This window comes from Rhipicephalus microplus, chromosome X, assembly GCF_043290135.1.
Source record: "Rhipicephalus microplus isolate Deutch F79 chromosome X, USDA_Rmic, whole genome shotgun sequence".
Taxonomy (NCBI): Eukaryota; Metazoa; Arthropoda; class Arachnida; order Ixodida; family Ixodidae; genus Rhipicephalus; species Rhipicephalus microplus.
In genome coordinates, this window is record NC_134710.1 from 497,890,309 (window position 1) to 497,910,620 (window position 20,312).

Genomic DNA, 20,312 nt, shown 5'->3' on the forward strand with positions numbered 1-20,312 from the left:
GCTCGGAAGGCGCCCGCCGCTTGTTAGACCTGTCATCCAATGCTCAAGCAGAGATGAAACACGCCGCCCATCTTTAATGAGCACGGAAAGGAACCCGGGGGAAAGAGGGGGAGGATACGGGTCGCTGAAGCAGCAGCGGTGAACTTTGATTCTAAGGGAGTGATTGGCATAAGCTAGCGAGTGGGCTATCGGCAAGGATCAGTGAACGGCTCGTGAACAGTTCAACGTGGTGCGCTCTCAACAGAAAGAGATTGTACGATAAGAGCATTTCTCCCTGAAGCGGCCGTAAGTCTTTTCTTACACCAGCATTTTGTAGAGGCGGCAGCTGCTGTTTTCATGAGTGAATCTCATTTGGGCGAACCTTCGCACGGAAAACGAAACGTCACACTACAAGCAATACAAGCTGTAGACTGATAGCAGCAAACCAGAGCATCGGCCGTGGATAATCTGCCAAGCAGAAAAGTGCGTCGGCATTTACACATGTACCATCGAAGACTTTTGTGTTATCTCTAGCGGCTGCTTAAGTTCCAGAACCAACTCTGACGTACGAGTTGTGCGTGTAATCTCTTCGAAAGGTTCTAAGACTATCTAAATTGCTACAAGCAATACATGCAGTAGACTAATAGTAGCAAACCAGAGCGTCAGCCATCGATAATCTGCCAAGCAGCAAAGTGGATTGGCATTTATACATGTGCTATCAAAGGTTCCAATGCTATCGCTAGCGGCTGCGTAAGTTCCCGAAAAAACTCTTATGTCCCCATTGTGGGTATAATCTCATTGGAAGGTTCAAAGATTATCTAGGTTGTTCACAGTCATTCGAACGGGGTAAGCGCTAGACACGCATAATGGTGTGGTAGCAAAAATAGAAAGAAAGGAGTGCGTGCGGCATTACAATTACAACATTACAAATTTTTGCTATTGCAGTCATCACTTCGCCAGTGACACTGATTTTAATTTTTTCAGTTTATATGATTTAGCTAACAGCTTCACTGTTAAAACATATATAGAGTCGCACAATGAGGTATGCACACAAACGTCATCTTAACAATTAAGATTCATGCATGAACCGAAATATAACGCGACCAAACTAATTTGGCGTTCTTTGTGTGGCCACGCGTGTTGCTCGGTCGATAATAAAACTCGACTAAATTTGGGCACGGCGTGGCACAGAAAGATGCAAATGGTGCAGCACTTTCATCCCTGAAGAATTTTCAAGATAGACACAAGTGGCATTAGAGCTCAAAATTAGTTTCAAGTTGTACATAGTATTTTTCATGAGAATCACAATTTTGTTCAAAGGCAGCAATTAATGCTTTACAGAAGTAGAACCAAAATTGTGAGCATACAACAAACAATTAGATTTGTTTTTTTTTTATATTTGCCAATAAATAAAATTGTTTCTCATGAATGATTTACTTTACATTAAAAAGTGAAATACATCTAAACTACTGATCTTAATTCCAGTTATGTAAATCCCACACGCTAACACAAGTGAGAACTTTTGTTTACTGATGTCCTCTAGTCCCCCCCCCCCCCCAAAAAAAAAGATACATCAACTCAACAAAATGTCATTTTGAGGTAAACACAAACATCACTTCAAGGTACACACACATTTTCTGTCAACGTGTTGAAGAAATAGAACGCAAAAATATTTTTGAAGAGGTGTGTGCAAAAGTAATACTTTCTATAGAAAAAAAATGCTCTAACTGATATATCAAAATCGACCAAAAAGTGCCCCCCTCAGATAGTGGTTTTGAATGCTGCTGCCTGATGAGAAATTAGTTTTTGCGCAGATTTCCTCTTCTTGGAGTGAAGCAGAAGACAAAGTGAACTCGTTCGTGCTACTGTAGTTGTCATGACCAGAGCCAAGTTGGAACAAAGACGGCTGTGTAAGCAAGCCGAGCATGATTACCGGCCAAGTTGTAGGGAGGGCATTTATGGGCTCAAAGTGATTGGACTCATTAGGCTTGTGCTCACCATTTTCTGCATGCATATACTAATTTGCTCTAGGACAAAATAATGGTAAGCTAGAAGTTAGCTATCTTTTTCCACTCGCTCCATCCTGAAGCAAAACTAACTCTTCCAAATTTCCACTCTCGTACCACTTTGATAATGCCTGAAAGGCTGCTAGGACACACAAGAAGAGCTAGATGGATTAGTTTTATTAGTGGCAATTCTGCAAAATTAAAGTTACAAAGAAAGTCATCTATAACTACATTCATGGTGTTGTAATTTTGCTGATTGGTGTTGTAATTTTGCTGATTGAATTTACTATTGTAACAACTTCATTGTGGTAAGGGTTGATTGTTTCCTGAAATATGCTGAGTAGATTGAGTTGATGTATCATGGTGCAATCCACCTTTTTGTCATAAAAACAATTATTTTTATGGGGTGCTCTGGAAAATTTAGTTTTGAAGTTCCATGTAACTTCAAGAAAGCGATCATATTAATAAAAAAAAACTCCAGGTAGGTACTGCAGTGCCCCCCACCACAAGTCCCCCCTCCTCTTTTTTCTTACTGTGGTGAATTTCTGAACACAGCTCTGATTTCGACTGGCTATGTTGCTGCATTTTACTCAGCCATAGCCTGCCCTGAACAATTAGAGGCAGCAACTGGAACACTCAAGACAGCATGTTAGGCAATGAAATCTGGTCATTACACTACTCTATTTCATGATCATATGTACATACAGATTCCATGTTCCCAAGTCTGCGGCAACAATGGACTGTGCTTTTGCCACTTGGTGAATGATTCGGGCAGCCATTGACGGTCATTCCTGGCAGCCAGCGGCAAAAGTTTCTCTTCCAGTTGATCAGCAGACAGTGTGTCAATGCTGTTGATTATGGCCTTGTTGCGAAGATTGCAATCATTGCTCACCAAGATCACTTTGCTGCCTGTAGTTGGAAAAAAAAAAAATATTCGCCTAAAGCCTCCAATGAGACATGTACCTTTGCTCTCTCTACTGCCCACCATTCTGTTCACAAACCAAATGCACCCTAAACAAGTCAGCCCACTGCTCTACACAAAAGTCAAGGTGCACAAGGCACCTAGCTTCCTAAGTTATCACACAATAACTGTTGCCTCATCAACACCCTGTGACAAATCTTATAGTCAGCCAATTATAGGATGAGTACTTTAAACATCATGATGGGAGTGAGCATAAACAATTCACACAGAGAGGATCAGTCCCTAGTGCCACAGCCTCCAAAACTGCCCTTACGCAGACTCAAATTTACTTACTACTGCTGTACGTCATGATTGTGAGCATCTTCTCTTTTGTTCAGCCATATTAGCCCTAACCTCTGATTCAGATGTCCCGTGCAGGACCGCAGGAGCTACATAAAACACGCCTGCTTTACCGTCAATCGGCGAACGCATCTCAGCTGAGTTGACAGTTGCGGCCACTGTTTTTGGTGAGGGCACCACTGTTCCAGTATACAAAGCAGATTGGTGTTACAGTGTGGTTGCCTTTATGCCTGTCTGTGTGCTTTTTCATGTGATGGTGTGTGTATGAGCAGCATGCTACACGTTTCCTGTGCTTGAGTATGGTTCTTTGATGTGCGCGAGTGTGGCAGACGATTTTTCCAGGTGTTGTAATGCCGGGAATCTGTTGTGTGCCACTGAGCAACTCAGAGGCGAGAAAAGACAGTACTGTAAAGTATCACAAATTTCCCTGCTATCTACAGTCTCAAAGAGCATGGCTGAAGAACACTGCTCGCAAAGGACCTTCAGGGAAAGGAAGCAAATGATAACTCAGCGGCAAGCCATTGCATTTTACTGAGAATTACTATGAAAAACAGCACGAAGGTCGGACTTTTGCTTCTGACTGTGTTTCCTGGCACTCCATTGAAATAAAATAACACCAGGAAAAGCCAGCAAATGAATCCAGCTGATTATTGTGAAAGACCCAAGATCAAATGTCCCATGCACCCTGTGAAAGACAAGATCAAAGCACTCATTGCACAGTTAGCTGTAGAATCATGCACAGAACATAACTTTCCTGTGAATCAGGCCTGCCTAGCCACATTAGATCTTGTACATCTCTTGGAACAGTAAAAGAAAGCAGTCAACAGAATAAAAAAGAAAGTTGTTCATTAAGGAGAAATGTTGAGGAAATTGCAGGCCTATCAACATGAAATGAACGAATGCCTTTTAACTTGCAATTATTCATAATGCAGTACTTCTTTCTGTCACAAACAAGCACTAAATCAAGCACATGCTACCGCTTCCAGACGACAGCAAAAAATCACTGCACTGACCGTTCCCTCAACAGACGTGTGCAACCAAAAAAAAACAAGTATCCAAGAACAAATTTACCCGTGCAAAAAAAAAAAACGAAATACTTAAGGAACACACACAGCGCTATACATCTGCATAGTTAGAGAAAGTTGACTTGAAGTAAAATTTGAGCTGTTTTAGAAACCATTTTTGAATGTCGACCCGAGAAGTCATCGTGGGTGAAGGCGATGAAGGCGGTGCTCAAATTCTTGAAAGCAAGAGACTTGCACCGACGATTATAAACCTTATGCATTAAGATTGCTGTTACATGTGTGTGTGCTCTCTCTCTTTCCTCTTCTTTAAAACTCCCCCACCCCTTTTACCTGTGTAGGGCAGCATACCAGTATCCCTAGATTGGTTAACATTCTTTTCATTCCTATTCCTTCCTTCAGCAGTTTTAATATGCCAACATTACAAAAACCTAATTCAGAATTATTTGGGTGTTTTTCGTGTTGGTCTCAAACATAAACCAACTACCCCAAGCAGCAGTTTTATCAAAAGACGAATGTGCCCCCACCCTCTCCACCAGGGATGCCATCCCGAAGCATGCCCGCACAGATCAAGAGAATTCAAGAAACTAAAGTGGCACTGACCATTTCTGAACCAGAGAAAGAAAACTCTAACCCTTTCCCCCAACTGTGCTCTGACTGGCTATTTGCTAGGCACTGAAGAATTGCTGGGAATATTTGAAAAACCAGAAAGGAGCTAGGAGAGGGAGGATGGAGGGCCAGACGAGATGGTGAAGTCGGCAAAAAAGTGACACAGTTCAAGTGAGTCGTGTAGTGTGGTCAGTCGATCTTGAAAAATCGAGTTGTGACGCAGCACTGTTTTGAAGAATTTCACCAAAGAGGGATGTAACTGACCGACAATCAAAACGAATGATGACGATCAATGCTGGAGTTCCTTTGAATGCTTGCATGAAGACAAATGTTAGGGATACGTTCGACTGGACACATTTGGTGAATATTCAAAGCCTTTAAGTGTTCTTGAATAGTTTGTAATGCATGAGGCTGCATTTGTTGTGTTATAAGCTTGTTCCTATTGTTTTAAACCATCTAAGTGATATTGTGAGTTGTAATTAATACCTATAGAGTGTGCATGCTTGTGTGATGCTTGTATGCTGTCTGAAGTGAGAATATATTTTTTTTGTCAAGTCGTGGCTCCGACTAGAAAACAACTGGCATTTGCTGGCACCCTAAAGGAATTATGCTTCAATTGAGTATGCTTTCGCAGTGTTTTGGTTGGCTGATACGCCAGTCTTTGAAATCTGCCCGGCAATGGCCTCTCCATCAATGGGATCGGTGACTTTTCATTTCAGGAGAGTTGCATGGGCAGCATTCATGGAGAGTAATGAGGCACACTCTGTGAAATACTAGCACTCTTGGGGCTAACAGTTCACATATGTGGGGTAATAGGCACTTGTAATTATTACGACTTCAGTATTGAACCTGATATGCAACTAGAGAGCACATTACTTACGGCCTGATTAGAGTCAATGTTGTGCGTACCAATGCATCTGTGGAAGCGCATCTCCTCGAACGGCTGCAATAATGCCAGAGCAGGTGCGAGGTGGCCCAGGATGCCTGCTTTGGCACCACCCAACAGACTTCTCATTTTTACATAGCAGCCTACTCAATGTACTGTCAGATCCCTCTCCAACACTCATAAATTCAGCTGATGCACCAGCCTGCACTGCAGCTAGGCCCAACATTTACAGAACCTCATTGTGTTTCATGGGGCAGCCACATACGGATGACTCTATAGTTGCAGCCAAATCTCTGCCATGTATCAAAATCCAAACACACCAATGGACAGAATAAGAGGTCTGTTCGCAGCACATGTGTAGAAAAACAAGATGATAAATGGCATTTATGTCTGTGCACAAGCCTGCAAGCAATGCCAAATTGGTCACGTGGACGCTCTGTTTATACTAACTGCAGCTTACATTTTTCTTCTAGCACAGGCCAACAAGGGAGCCTCTGCCTGCTGACCATGTCTACTGACCATCCTTGAGAGGATGCCCCTGAATTGCACTTGGCGACGCGACAGTCTGTGGGCATTGCGAGTGGTCGTAGATTCCAGCATTTTTTCACACTCTGAGTATGATTTATATTTTTAAATCGTACCTAAAAGTACAGTGGGTAGTGGGTTCAGGAGAGGGCGCGCTCCATGCAGATGCTAGAAGTAGCAAGTGTTGACAGGCTCCGCAGCTGTGTAATGGCACGCTGCAATAGCGTGGGCTGTAAGCAAACCCGGTACGTCCGGTACGGCGCAGCAGCAGAGATGGGTAGAGTAGCCACAGATGTGAGTATTTTGCGCAAAGAAACAACGAGGGAAGTGTTCAAGGGGTGCACAAACTTTCCATTGTTTATTTCAAAATTACTGCAGTGCAATATATGCAAAGGCATCCACAGACAGCAAAGCACACATCGAATAGACAATATTTAGTGCAATGTAATACATAGAAATAGACATATATGCGCAAAAGAAAAGGACCAAATAGTTCGGATAACATCATCACAACCTTTGGTTGAAGAATGTGCTCTCTGTCAGAGAAAAACAAAATGTGACTAATGCATCATGAACCTTGCCCTTTTATGTGAAAAGCTTTGAACAGTTCTGTGGTGTCCCTGCTTTTCCCCAGAATTTGAACATTATTCAGATACGGCTCGCACTTTATGTGAAAAACTTCCAACAGTTCTCGAGCAGTGGTGTCCCTGCTTCTCCCCAGAATGTGAAGTTTGTCTTCGAACTTAATTGGGCCTCCACGTCTTCAATGCGCGCCCACACCGTCTATATGCAGTGGAAGTGTTGTGTGATAGATTGTGAAGTTGTACAATTTAGCTTTTCGACTAGAACCAAAAACCTGCCTTCTGTAATGAACAAACATGTTTATGTTTTCGTCTAAGCACACAACCTCAGGATAAAACGCGTACTTCTGCCCCTGTGTCATACTGGACACTTTTTATAAGGATCAGTGGGGATCGGAATCGCTCGTGATCCAAAGTATTCATGTGACTGAGAAATTATAACAATGCACTGATTATGTGATAATGCCAACTACTCCTGGGTCCATGCCAACTATTATAATTTACTCATGAGTAAGCTATTCATGAACCAAACTTTCAAGTTTTTAGGAGTTTTCGAGGCTGCTCGGCCCAGAACTCCACAGGGATGACGCGGAACCACACCAGGAACCTTCTTTATTGACCGGAACTCGGGCTGCAACTGCCCGCTGCCAGCCGCTGCCACGTGCCACTCAGCGCATACTCGATCGTCGTCCTCCTCACCCTTCTTTCATTGGCAGGCTCGCGGCCGCCGCACCCATACTGCCCCCTCCCCTTCAGCGAAAGTGGAAAGGGGGACGGGATGCGGTAGCTGCTAGCCCTGGCCATGACGGACCGCATGTGGCACACAAGACCACAAATCGGCACAGTGGATCCACCCGAAGACGAAGGCAAATCGGACTAATTCAAGTTAATGACTACGGTCGTTGATGAAAGCATGACAAAAAGCCGATGCTCCTGGTGCAGATCCATCCGGTCCCACTGAGCTAGCGGGTCCAAAGCAGTCAAAGTAGACGTCCTGGCATTGACATTGTTGCACGGTGCCATGGACGTGGTAAACGTCTCTGTAGTATCGTGCGGCGGACGCATGGAGAACGCAGGGCACAACGCTGCACTAAAGTGCCGGCCGACAAGAAGTACGCAGCAGCCGGTAGCCAAGTCGGAACTGTTTATTATGTACAATGCCGCACATATTTACACAGAGTAGCACGTAGCACCCCCTGAGGGCGAAAACACTTCCCATAAAACCAAATATGGCAACCACGAAATCTAAACCGAAACACCACATCATTCCCCTCTAGAAAGAAGAGGACATGTGGCTCTAAGATCCTTATACAATGATTAATAGCACATAAGCAACTTTTATAACCTTATACAATTTTAGAAGAATGTTATGACACATAAACTTCTGTATTTAAAACCTTAACATCCCCCCTCATTTTGTCCTAAAGTAACCAATTGCAGATGAGAGAAGCGGCCTGAAAAGGAGAAAAAATAGCTATGTGCACAGCACACCATGGCTGAAAGCACTTATACAAACAACATACAACAAAACATCACAGCATACCAGTGTATCCCTTATGCCCTTATACAATAAATAAATGTACAGCATACACACAACAAAGCACACGTATGGTGCAGATTACAACATACGAGTAAAAACGAATTTAGGACACGAAGTCCTTAAACCTGGACGGTTTCTTACACGAACGCTTAGAACGCCAAAGTTCATTGCGCTCTGAAGTGCTCCCTTGCGGAGCAGCAAGTTCGGTAGGTGAGGATGGGCCTACTGGCTTGCTTACGCACTGCTCAGGCACCGCTGAGATCATTTAGGAGTTCGATGACTCCCTTAAGCGTCCCTCAGTTGTAGCTGGGGACGGAGAACCCGAACGCGAAACATGGGAGCCTGAAGGTATTAGTGTTAGGAAAGATACTGGTATAGGGACTGGGCTCGTCAGTCAAGTATTGATAAGGAGCCTGAGAAGAGTCCGAGGACTCTGAAGCGTGCTTGCACAGTAAAACTTCATGGTGGCTGGGCACCACAGCTGGATTTGAAACCAGTGCCTGAATACCATTTCCCCTAGAGAAAGATGGTGATGCTGCAGGAATAGAGATAGAAACCAATCGTGGAACCGAGGCAGAGTATTGTGACTGGTTCTGCAAAGGTATCGAAGAGTGCAAGCATGAAGGTGGTTCTCGTTCTGAATGGACGATTACAAGTTTAGAAGCATTCCAAACTGATCCATCACTGAGCTTAGATGCCTGGGATCCCACTGCCGACATAACGCTAAACAGACCTCTATATTTGTGTTTTTTCCCTGGAACACGTACTTTGACTCTTTGGCCAACCTGAATGACTGGAGATTTGGCTCCTCGCTTCTGATCCACATAGTTCTTCGTGTACTCCTACCTATGAAAAAATCGCGTCCTTATGGTATTATCCAAAATTGACTGCAAAGTAGAAGGCAACGGCAGATCAATTATGTCAACCGCTGTGTGAGGTTGACGCTTATGAAGCAACATCTCGGGAGACGATCCCGTAGTTGCCTGAGCAGAAAAACGGTAAGTACTCTGTAATTGCCTTCTTTAGAGGACGTTGGGCTGGTTGAATGTACTTTTTCAGGACCCTGTCGAACCACTCAACCTGCCCATTCGCTTGAGGATAGTATTGATTAGTGGAGTTTACTGGTGCAAGGGCCAGATGTGGCCAATGAGCGCCAAAGCGATGATAATGAACTGTGCGATGTGCAATGTTGATAAAACAGATGTGACGTGGCTGTAAACGGGCCTAAAAACAGTCGCTGTAGGTGCGTAAAAATATATATATATAGTAAAATTATGGCAATGACAAATGATGTATGCTATGGAGACATAAAATGGTTTAAAAGCGATATGTATGTGAAATAAAAACTTGGCATGGAGCACCAGTGCCTTGACAGAGCCCTTAAAACAAGAGCATGGAGGCCTGGGCTCATTGAAAGCTGCTATCACAGCGGCATCCTCTGAAAAGGGGATGCACTATGAACCTGTTGGGCTAAAAACATTCAATGTTGGGCTAAAAACATTCAATACTACATCCTTTAAAAAGCTTCAAACTGATTTTGCATCAAAAAGCGGCTCTTCACCGAGAAACATAATCGGATGTAAAGGAAGATTGTAGCGGTATGCTAAAGCAAAATATTTTTTTTCTCTCACTTTCAGATTCTGGACACTCCAGGAGGACGTGGAGGACGGTTAGCCTCTCACCACATCTACCACAAGTAGGAGGTTCATCGCCAGTCAGCAGAAAGCTATGGGTACCATAAGTGTGTCCTATTCTGAGGCGATAGAATAGGACATCAGTTCATCGTGTTCTTGTAGCGGAGGGCCAGTAACCCAACCGCGGCTTAATCAAGTGAAGCTTATTATTTATTTCTGTGTCTCACAAGCATTGCCAGTGGTTTCGCAGTTTCTTACGTAGGAAGGGTTTTAGATCTGTTGTAGGAACAGTAGCGGTGAAGTTAATAGCGCGCAATATAATTGACGTGGCCATTTGGTCAGCTAACACATTGCCCTCGATGCTTCTATGGCCAGGAACCCAGCAAATAGTAACATGCTGGTAGGACATATACGCTGTACACAGAACGGAATACAGCTCAATTATTACCGGATTTCTGAATCTGAAAAGGGATCTTAATGAATTTACTATGCTTAATGAGTCTGCGAATATAATTGATTTTTGTATATTTGATTTCCGTATATGCTTCACAGCCGACAATAGTGCATAACCCTCAGCCGTAAATATACTTGTTTCCGGGTGCAGCACACCGGATTCCGAGAAGGATGGTCCGCAACTGCATAAGCCACCCCTGCATGCGACTTAGAAGCGTCAGTATAAAAGATCTACGCATGAGTAGTTGGACTGGAGTTGTCGGAAATGCATTTTAATATGTGCTTCTGGTGCATGTTTAGTGATCTCGGCAAAGGAAGTGTCACAATGTATAAGTTGTCACTGCCACGGCGGTAAATGTTTTGTTGTGGGCATAGGACACAGTTCTAGCAGCGGAACACCCTTTTCCTCCCTTAAGCTTCGCACACGCAAAGAGAACGGCTTTCTCGCTGCGGGTCGATTATGGTAGAGGGTGGCAGCGGTCATATCGTTTATAGCTAAATAAGAAGGATGCTTTATGTTTGCGCGTACCTTTATAAAATAAGTGAAACTGCTATAGGATCGCTGTAGGTGAAGTGACCACAGATTCGATTCTACATAAAGACTCTGGATCGGACTTGTCCTGAAAGCACCGGTTGCTAGTCGGACACCCAGATGGTGAACGGAGTCTAGGATTTTTAATGCACTTGGCGTTGTGGAATGATAAATTATAGAGGCATAATCAAGGCCCGACCAAACAAGGCTTTTGTACAAGTTCAAGAGACACTTCCGATCACTACCCCATGTTGTACGTGATAGGAGCTTTAGGAGGTTCATCGCTTTCAGACATTTCATTTTTACATGTTTAAGGTATGTCACCACCTTTGAAAACGCATTTTTTTAAACGCATTTTTTAATTTTTATATTCCAAGAATCCCCAATCATTCAAAAATATTTTGCCGAAAGAATTATGTTTCTATCTTATTTAGTTCCGAAGTTATAGCCAATTTTCGAACATGTGGTGAACGGTTGCGAAACCGAAACTAGTGTTGTGTGCTAACAGAAACTGATAAGTTAGCGAACATCAGCGGCAAATGTTGTAATTTTTCTGTTATGTATTGGTTTGATGACTATAAACTTGTTTAAAGACAACTTAGAAGTCTTTGTTTTTTCAAACGTTGCATTAAATATCCGTAAGGGGGACGCGTGAAGCTACGAGAGAGTCTGTTGTTTACTTTGCGCGCGCTTCATGCTGCTGCTGTTAATTCTGCGTACTTTGTATTTTTTACACGTGATATTTTTAGTAGCAGTAGTACAAATATAGGCTGAACGTTTTTGTAAGCAGGTATGGCGAAGTTCAGGGTAAAAAGACGGCTGAAACGAAAGTTCATTGGCAATTGACACACTGTGAATGCTCCGACCGTCGGCCATGTGGACGGGGATGTATCGGCGAGTGCTGAGAAGCTTGCGAACTTGGACGACAACTGTGAAGCGCCGATGCCAGACCCTTTACTGCAGGGTATAGGATTATTGACATGGAGATCCTTTCATCTCTTTTTGCAATGCTCGCCTGCCCGGAATGCAAGAACACCTCGCTGAGCCTGGAGGAGTGCTCCCAGCATGGAATATCCTTCTCATATGCTGTTGTGTGTGGTGCATGCGCATATGTACACTCATTTGAATCATCAAAGAAGACAGGAAGTTCTATTGAGAACAACCTGCGTCTGGTATACGCAATGCGTCAGCTAGGCAAGGGGTATTGTGGAGCTATGACACTGGCGAAAGTCATGAACATGCCGCCGCCGCCTTGGCATTCTGCCTACCAAAAGATATCTGCAAAGCTTTGTAAAGCTGCGGAGAATGTTGCATCTAAATCAATAAAGAATGCCGCTACTGAAGTGCGTTGTGTTGTGCGAAGTACTGAATGTGGTGTGTCAGGTGACGGTACGTGGCAAAGGCGAGGGCATTCCTCATTGAATGGCTGCGTGTCTTTGATATCGATTGATACTGGGAAAATTATTGATGTAGAAGGCATGTCAAGCAAATGCAGGGCATGTCATTCGAAAAGCAAGTTGAGCCCCACAAGTGCTGAATTTCTGGAGTGGAAGGCGAACCATACTCAGTGCCAAGCCAACTATAGGAGGGTTGCACGTGACGTCATCCGCTTGGGGCGCTAGCGGCGCCTGCCTCCGCCGCCATCTTTGCGGTCCGTGGTGGCGCTCTCCCTTCAAAGCGGCGAGCAGCGGTGACAGGTTGTGCGCGCGACCGTGTGTACCTCGGTGAAATGCGGCTGGTGTACCTCGGTGAAACGCGACCGTGTGTACCTCGGTGAAATGCCTACGCGCGTGACCTCCGGGGTCCTGCAAAAGTCCGCTACGAACAAAAGGTTCACCTTTGTGGCGGCATCGACCCGTTCGATTTTAGCAGCGATGAAGCTGTTTGTGACGTGAAGTGCTATCCACGCATCGAGTTCACCGACATTAAGGACTACCTTGTTGACGGTACAAGCTTTATAACAAGGAGCGAACTTAAAGCTTACAAATCGATGGATGCCCACAATTACGTTACTAGCGGATGGGTGCAACAGCCAAGAGTTCGAGACCTCGGAGACGGCCGCCGCGTCGTCGTCGGAAACGTGAGTGGTGCACCTTATGCTTCACATTCCCCTCGCAGTGCTCGGATAAACTGTTTTTGTCGCCGCGGTAGTGTCGCTTCATAAATTTGTGCGGAGGGGCTTCGCCGTTTGCAAGCACGTGTGGGGTGATAAAAGTGGCATAGTTAGTGCTTGAGCCCAAGCCGCTTGCGATCGAAAATGATCTTTGCTGCAGGGTCCAACGACGCGCGTCGGGCAGTTGCGCGCCCAGAGATCGCCTACGGTCTCCTAGCCGATCGACCAAAAGCGGCCGTGTACTCGCATTACATCCGGACCTCAACAGGTTACCGTGTCCTAGGAACACGAGAGAACTAGCGATCGTGCTTCGAAACGAGTGCGGTTAAGAAATTTTTTTTTTATCTCAAAACCTGTTAAACCTAAGGGTATCACTGTCGCGACTTAAAAGCGAAGCTTCAGGGTCCCCAAACTTTTCTAGAGTTTTGTTCTAATGCTACATTGTTTTTTGCTGTTCTTATTAGAATGAAACAGCTGCCACCTGCTAACGTTGACTGATGCTGCACCGCTTTTTCAGGTTCGACACTCGCAGGCCGTCTCCGACAAGCCGTTAGAAGCCTGGGTGCTAACAAAAGAAGATGGAGAAATCTTGAATGCACATTGCATTTGCAAGGCAGGCCTCGGGGAGGCATGCTCGCACATTGCAGCGTTATTATTTTATGTAGAGGTTGTGGTGAGGAAGAGAGATGGCAAAGTATGCACCGATGAAGAGAATGCCTGGCTCCCACCCTATGTGAGGCACCTTGAGGGCAAGCGGTGCTCAGATGTTAGCTTTGCTTCGGCACGTGCCAAGAAAGTGTGCATGGATGCTAGCAAATCAAGCCATGTTTACAGACGACAGCGCAAGGTTGTTGAAAAAACGACGGATGCAGAGTGGTCGTCATTTTTGGCAGCTTGTCATAGGAGCGGCAGCCGGCCAGTTCTATTGTCTGTGCACAGCACATATGCGGCAGATTTTGTTCCTGTTGCCATGAGATTTCCCCAGGCAATCTTGACGAACTTGTCGAAGAACGAAGCTCCAAGAACAGACGCCGCTTTAAGAGAGCACTGTGCGGAAGTAATGAGGACCCTCAGCATTGAGCCACAGGTATTGTTACCGGGCATACATTTTGTGTTGAAAATGTGGGCTTCATGTAAACTTACACAAACCAGTCGTGATATTCTGTAACCCCATGTGCATACATCTTATTCTGATTGCAGGTTACTACCCTGGTTGAAGCCGAGACTAGAGAACAAGCGAAATCTACAAAATGGTTTGCTTTCCGGGCAGGTCGCATCACAGCATCGAATGCAAAAGCTGTATGCAGGACATCCATACCTAGCCCTTCAATCTCCCTAGTGAAGAAAGTCTGCTATCCTCAAGAAACACAGTTCTGGTCCCCTCAGACTGCGTGGGGTAAGGACCATGAAGAGATAGCACGAAAGGCATATGCAAGTGCCTCGGCGAGCATTCATTTGAACTTCAAGTGCGACGTTTCAGGATTGCAAATTTCGCAAGAGCAGCCATTCTTGGCTGCTACACCAGACGGCCTTGTCAGTTGCACACGCTGTGGTGACGGGGTGCTCGAGATCAAGTGTCCATACAATGGGCGCGACGGAACCGTCAGAGAGCTGGCTACCTCTCCATCTTCGTGCATAATATTGCAGAGGGGAGAGCTGAGGCTTCGTACAGACCATGCTTATTACTATCAGGTCCAGTTACAAATGCTTCTATGCAAGAAAAATTACTGCGACGTCGTCGTGTGGACCACGAAAGATTTTGTCACACTAAGAGTGTACAAGGAACCCAACATGTGTAAATCAATGGCAGAGCGCTGTCAGGTGTACTTCGAGCGTGTTGTGCTTCCTGAACTTTGTTTTAATTATTGGACGAACAAAGCCAGTGTTGACGCATCAGAAGAAGAGGTTCAGGACACTGCAACATCCAGTGACCTCCTGTACTGCATGTGCCACAAGCCAGAATCTGGCAAAATGATTAGGTGCGACAGCGGCTCATGCAAGTTCAAATGGTTTCATTTTGAGTGTGTGAACTTGCAAAGGGCTCCTCGAGCAAAGAAGTGGTATTGTGTAGAATGCAAGAAGCTGCTGAATAAGGTGTGATTGCATTCCGCTGTAATGACATTTGCAAAGTGTTCATTCATATGAGCATCATTTCACCTCTAAATGAAAGTGCTACAAAATAAAGTATAGTTTGTTTTGCACTATTCTGGTGACTGCAGTTGAAAAAGCTTCCTTGGTATCTGTCTTAATAGCTGCAATTTTATTGCGTTAATAATAGACAAGGCACGAAAAGTGCACCGAATGTGTTCACTTGAAATGCCATGTCTCTTGACATGTAGCAAAGAACGAGTAGCCCAGTGAAGTGCAGTGAAAAGGAAAGCAGGGACCTTTATTAACAACAATGGATTATACACAACTATGTAAACAATATATCTGACAGCAGCATGAACAACAATAGAAAAAAATGACGAAACAAAAAAAAGAGTATGCCTACGGCACATTTCAGGGCTTTGCACAATTAACCAAAAGGAACCAGAAAATCGCAGAGGTTGACTAGCGCTGCGCACACAAATGTTTTGTCAAGCACTGTTGCTCCGTTCTCATCTGCAGTGAGCATCTCAACTGGTAGTGTGTGCTTCAGTATGCGAAACTTGTTCCGCAGCAGACCAATAACCCTTTCGACATGTATGCGCACGTTGGCCACCCTGCGTGTTCTTTCTACTTGAAAAGCCGAAAGCTGTGGTTTGCCTTTTGTGAACGCAGGCGTTACTAACCTAGCGGAACGTATTCCCACAGAGTCTGATATTGTGAAGCCCCTGTCCGCTAGAACCATGTCGCCAGGCAAAAGATTGTCGAGCACTTTACTTCCTTCCGTTATTGCCTTGTCACTAGTGCGGCCACACCAGCCACGTGACATGAATGTTACGTTTCCTTGAGGAGCAATGCCAACGAGAAATTTCACTGTGTTGTGGTTTTTATAGGTTGACCACGTCTGTGAACGAGAGATCATTGATGAAGGCCTTTCAATAAACACTTCAAAGCAGTCGAGTATGACAACTACATCTGTGCCAAATGCTTTTCGAAATACCATTGGCATTGTTTTACGCAAGACGTCACGTTCTGGCCACACTACTGCTCTTTCAAGACGGACAAAAGCCGCGTCTAGCCACTTGTTGAACACCCTCGAGATTGTGGCGCGGGAAACATGGAACCTGTAAGGAATTCGTGTAGTTAGCAAGTTACCAGAATAAAAACAAAGTCGAAAGCAATGTAAAATTTGATCACCTGTAAGCCAAATCTTGCAATGGAACATTGAGACGGAGACAAATGAGGAAGACAAGCATCTCCTGGAACTTCGTCAAGCAGTTCAGGCTTGTATGGGATATGCCTCGTTCTAAAACCAGGAAGAGTGCCCATAACAGATTAAAGTTTGGCATCCCAGTGTAAAATTGCAGCATGTCTGGCTTCTCTTTGAGGCATTCTTCAGACAGGATGCGAGTGCGAAGCTGGCCTTTGGTGTCAACCAATTCCGAGATAAGGCGGTTATTTTCCTCTTCAAGCAGCTTGATTTGCAGCATTGTCAACTCTGTGGTTTGCCCAAAGTCAGTCCTTCCTGAAAGATTTACAAGTTAGTAACGTCGAGACGTTGTTTTTTTTACACATAAAACTGCCTGGGTCTAAAGTTTTCATGTGAATAAAATTGCATAAAACGTACCACTAATGCTGCATTCCTCCTGGATGGCCATCTCGGGCTCTTCACTGTTGTCTCCACAATCAAGTGGCGTGGGAGGTATGCTGTCATCATCTGAGCAGGCTTGCAGCGGCTGGAACGGCTTGTGCTTCTTTTGCAGCCTTTTCAAATGCCTTGTGTGTCTGCAAAAAGTAGAATTTTGTCATTAACTACAGCCTGCACATAAACAAATCAAGACATATAAAAATATGGTGCTTTCACATTAACTATGAACTAATGAGCGTTCTTTGGCAATCCTACCGGGACGCTGAACTGCCACTGTCTCTTGGATTTCCATATCCAAGATGAAGAGATGGCGCCCAGTCCGGATCGGCTTCAGCCATCGCGTAAGAAGGGCGTCCTGCGAAATGCAAAGAGCGGCGGTGATATCAACGTTAATGTGCTTAGCTGACCATTCCCTCAACAATCAGCGACGCAGTGCGCTCTTGTCTAAACGATGCGTAAGCAGTCAGTAACACGCCGGCCCTACCTAGAATGAAATCCGCTGCTTTAATTGGATGCACGTTATGTGGACGCGACAAAAACGAAGTGCTTGACATGAAAGCGACAGTAATTTACCAAGCTGTTCAAGCGTGCAGTTGCAACTTTTACCGCTGATGTGCTTAACTGACTGCTTCGTAAGCAGCGATCCCGGACGTAGCGCACGCGCTCGTCTCCTGCTGGTAAACACGTTGCGAAAACGTTTTTCAACACGGCATACAGCAAAAGCCAACGTCTTTGATGTTGCATAGGTTCTGAAAACTTACCGGAAATGAAATGTTTACCGCACACACGGTAGTGGGTTGCCGAGCCATCCAAGTCTTTTCGATTGATGCGTCGGAGCCACTCCGCTCTTCGTCGCTGCGTGACGTCTTTCGTGCGCTTGCATTGGTTCACAATAACTTTAGGTATGGAAAAAAAGCCGACATCAGACGCGTTCTCATCACCAGGCTTCTTTTTCGAGTGGTTGTAGCAACCAAATACGGCACAGTTCACCATTGTTTGACCTCAAGAATCTCGCACAGACGCGCACCCGCGATCACGCTCATGTGACTGCTTGCCGGGCCGGCCGGGCGAGGGGAACCACAAAGATGGACGCGCTGCCTTTTCGACGCTCGCGCCATCTCGCGGGCCACGCCCATGTGCAACCCTCCTATACCGGTAGTGCTGGTGGTATGGAGGCAGTAGGGCTCTACCGGATGTTTGAGCGTGCAGAAAGAAGTTGTGGTTTGAAATATGTAGACTTCTATGGAGATGGCGACTCCAAAAGCCATGCGGCCATAAAGGACATATATGGGCCAAATAGTGTGCGCAAACTTGAGTGTATCGGGCACGTGCAGAAGCGTGTAGGATGCCGCCATGAAAGCTCAAAAAGACTGTTCACGGACTTGGAGGGAAAATTAACAGATGTTCTAATTGACAGACTGCAGAACTATTATGGTATTGCCATCAGAACAAATGTGGGAGACTTGCAGGCAATGAAGCAAGTCACATTAGCGAGCTTGTTCCATTGCAGTTCCACAGATGAAACTCCAAGGCATGGTCTGTGCCCTCTTAGCCCTGAGAGTTGGTGCGGTTTTAACCGACGGAACGCACTGGGAAGTGGATACTACAAGCACAAGGGAGGCCTATCTAATGAGGTACTTAACAAAGTGAAGCCTGTGTACGCTGACCGTTGCACGGATGAGCTTTTGAAGAAGTGCCTGCACGGGAAAACCCAAAACGCCAACGAGTGCTTCAACGGTATGATTTGGCAACGGGTTCCCAAAGACGTTCACATGAGCCTGCCCATCCTACTTTTTGGTTTATACGATGCTGTGTGCCACTTCAATGATGGTAACAAAAGTGTACTGGCTATTCTGAAAGAAGCAGGCATCAAACGTGGCCACTACACTATCGTAGCATGCTACACTAGGGACCAGCACCGTGTAAGGAAGGCCCAGTGTCAGTCGACTGGCGAAGCAAAACAACATTGGAAGAACAGACGGGCAGCAACAAAAGCTAAAAAAGAGCTCATGGCATCTAAGGAGGGCCCTACCTATGTGCCTGGTGGATTTTAACTGTGTAGGGCGCCATCATCCTGTTGTACAAGCATTGAAAAACTTTAAACTCGTTTTGCTCAAAACTTGATTTTTTGCACTTTTTTGTTACACCAGCAGTTGTAACTTCATGACCAATAAATCTTTTTCAATGAAACTTTGTATGTTCGTTCCTTTATTACTGAACTGTGCAACGAACTAAGATCAATAAAAAGGATGGTAGTTTTTATGTAAAAATGCTTTAGTTGAAGCATTGCAGGAAAAAAACACCATTTTTTTTGTTTTCCTTGGTATTTTTACTGTAACTTGATTCCCAATAATCAAATGGCGAAGATCCTAGTTCATTGCACAGTACCATGAGTTGGCTACCTTTGTGCCAAAAACTTTATAATTCCGGCGCTCCGTTCTCAAGTTATGACTGTTCACGTAAAGGCCAAGTTTGGGCAATGTTTTGTAAATAACAAATCCAATTCTGATTTTTTTCACCCTTTTCTGCACATGAACATCATTTAAAAAGATCCATTATAAGCCCATTTTAAAATAATATCGTAAAGATCAAAATTTTAAAAACTTTACAAAAAGGTGGTGACATACCTTAATATGGGGAATAAACGTGAGCTTAGAATCTAAAGTGGTTCCTAGGAATTTATGCTCGCAGCTCACAGAGAGTTGGCCTCTCTTGATCGCAATATTTGGTATGGCATAGCCCCTCGTTTGTTGGAGAAGAGTACGCAAGTACTTTTCTGGGTGTTTATTTTAAAACCATTCTCATTCGCCCATTTAGAGAATTTATTCATTCCAAGCTGCACTTGTCGTTCGCAGATAGACATATTGCATGATTTGAAACTCATCTGCACATCATCCACATACACAGAATAAAACATCGCGCTTGGAATGACTGACTGCAGGGAGTTCATTTTTACAAGAGTGTGCAACTAAGCATGCCACCTTGCGGAACACCAGTCTCTTGGGTAAATGATCTAGAGAGAGCATTTCCCACTTTTACGCGAAAGGTTCGGTTAGACAGATAACTTTTAATTGTGTTTAGCATGTTCCCATGGATGCCCATGGCGGCAAGATCGCGTAGAATCCCGAATCGCCATGTGGTATCGTACGCTTTCTCCAGGTCTAAGAATACCGAAAGTACAAACTGCCTATGAATAAATGCATCTCTGATGTATGTCTCTATGCGAACAAGGTGGTCTATTGTCGACCTCCCCTCTCTGAAACCGCACTGAAGCGGGTCTAGTATACTGTTACTTTCTAGGAAGTGGGTTAAGCGCCGGTTTAACATTTCCTCATATAGTTTGCTTAAACAGCTTGTTAACACTATTGGCCTGTTTGTAGCTGGCGGCCAAGGACGGGTCTCTGCCTTGTTTAGGTACCGAGATGACTATCGCTT

General features: G+C 44.8%; 2 protein-coding genes and 1 long non-coding RNA gene across 10 annotated transcripts in view; 2 read left to right on the forward strand and 1 right to left on the reverse strand.

Moving 5' to 3' along the window:
* Positions 1 to 20,312, reverse strand: part of Swt1 (Swt1 RNA endoribonuclease) — a 323,033-nt gene that overhangs the window by 74,169 nt on the left and 228,552 nt on the right. For 4 of the 8 annotated variants that reach the window (XM_075880970.1, XM_037412977.2, XM_037412978.2 and 1 more), the window contains exon 8: positions 2,691 to 2,894. The exons of 1 other annotated variant lie outside the window; for it this stretch is intronic. In XM_075880970.1, the coding sequence (XP_075737085.1) occupies positions 2,691 to 2,894 (204 nt within the window). Of the gene's footprint in view, positions 1 to 2,690; positions 2,895 to 15,504; positions 16,354 to 16,426; positions 16,755 to 16,856; positions 17,015 to 17,132; positions 17,233 to 17,638; positions 17,871 to 20,312 lie in introns of those variants that run through there. 3 more of the 8 variants (XM_075880967.1, XM_075880969.1, XM_075880968.1) reach the window with 2 other exon arrangements.
* LOC142776741 (uncharacterized) overlaps positions 1 to 20,312 on the forward strand; it is a 50,254-nt gene that overhangs the window by 15,834 nt on the left and 14,108 nt on the right. The window contains exons 2-3 of the long non-coding RNA XR_012887773.1: positions 6,237 to 6,378; positions 10,047 to 10,141. This is a non-coding gene — a long non-coding RNA (uncharacterized LOC142776741). The remainder of the gene's footprint in view (positions 1 to 6,236; positions 6,379 to 10,046; positions 10,142 to 20,312) is intronic.
* Positions 11,700 to 19,067, forward strand: LOC119160755 (uncharacterized). Its single transcript, XM_037412980.2, has 3 exons — positions 11,700 to 13,108; positions 13,659 to 14,228; positions 14,342 to 19,067. The coding sequence occupies exons 1-3, from the start codon at positions 13,019 to 13,021 to the stop codon at positions 15,239 to 15,241; spliced, it is 1,560 nt and encodes a 519-aa protein (XP_037268877.2). The 5' UTR covers positions 11,700 to 13,018; the 3' UTR covers positions 15,242 to 19,067.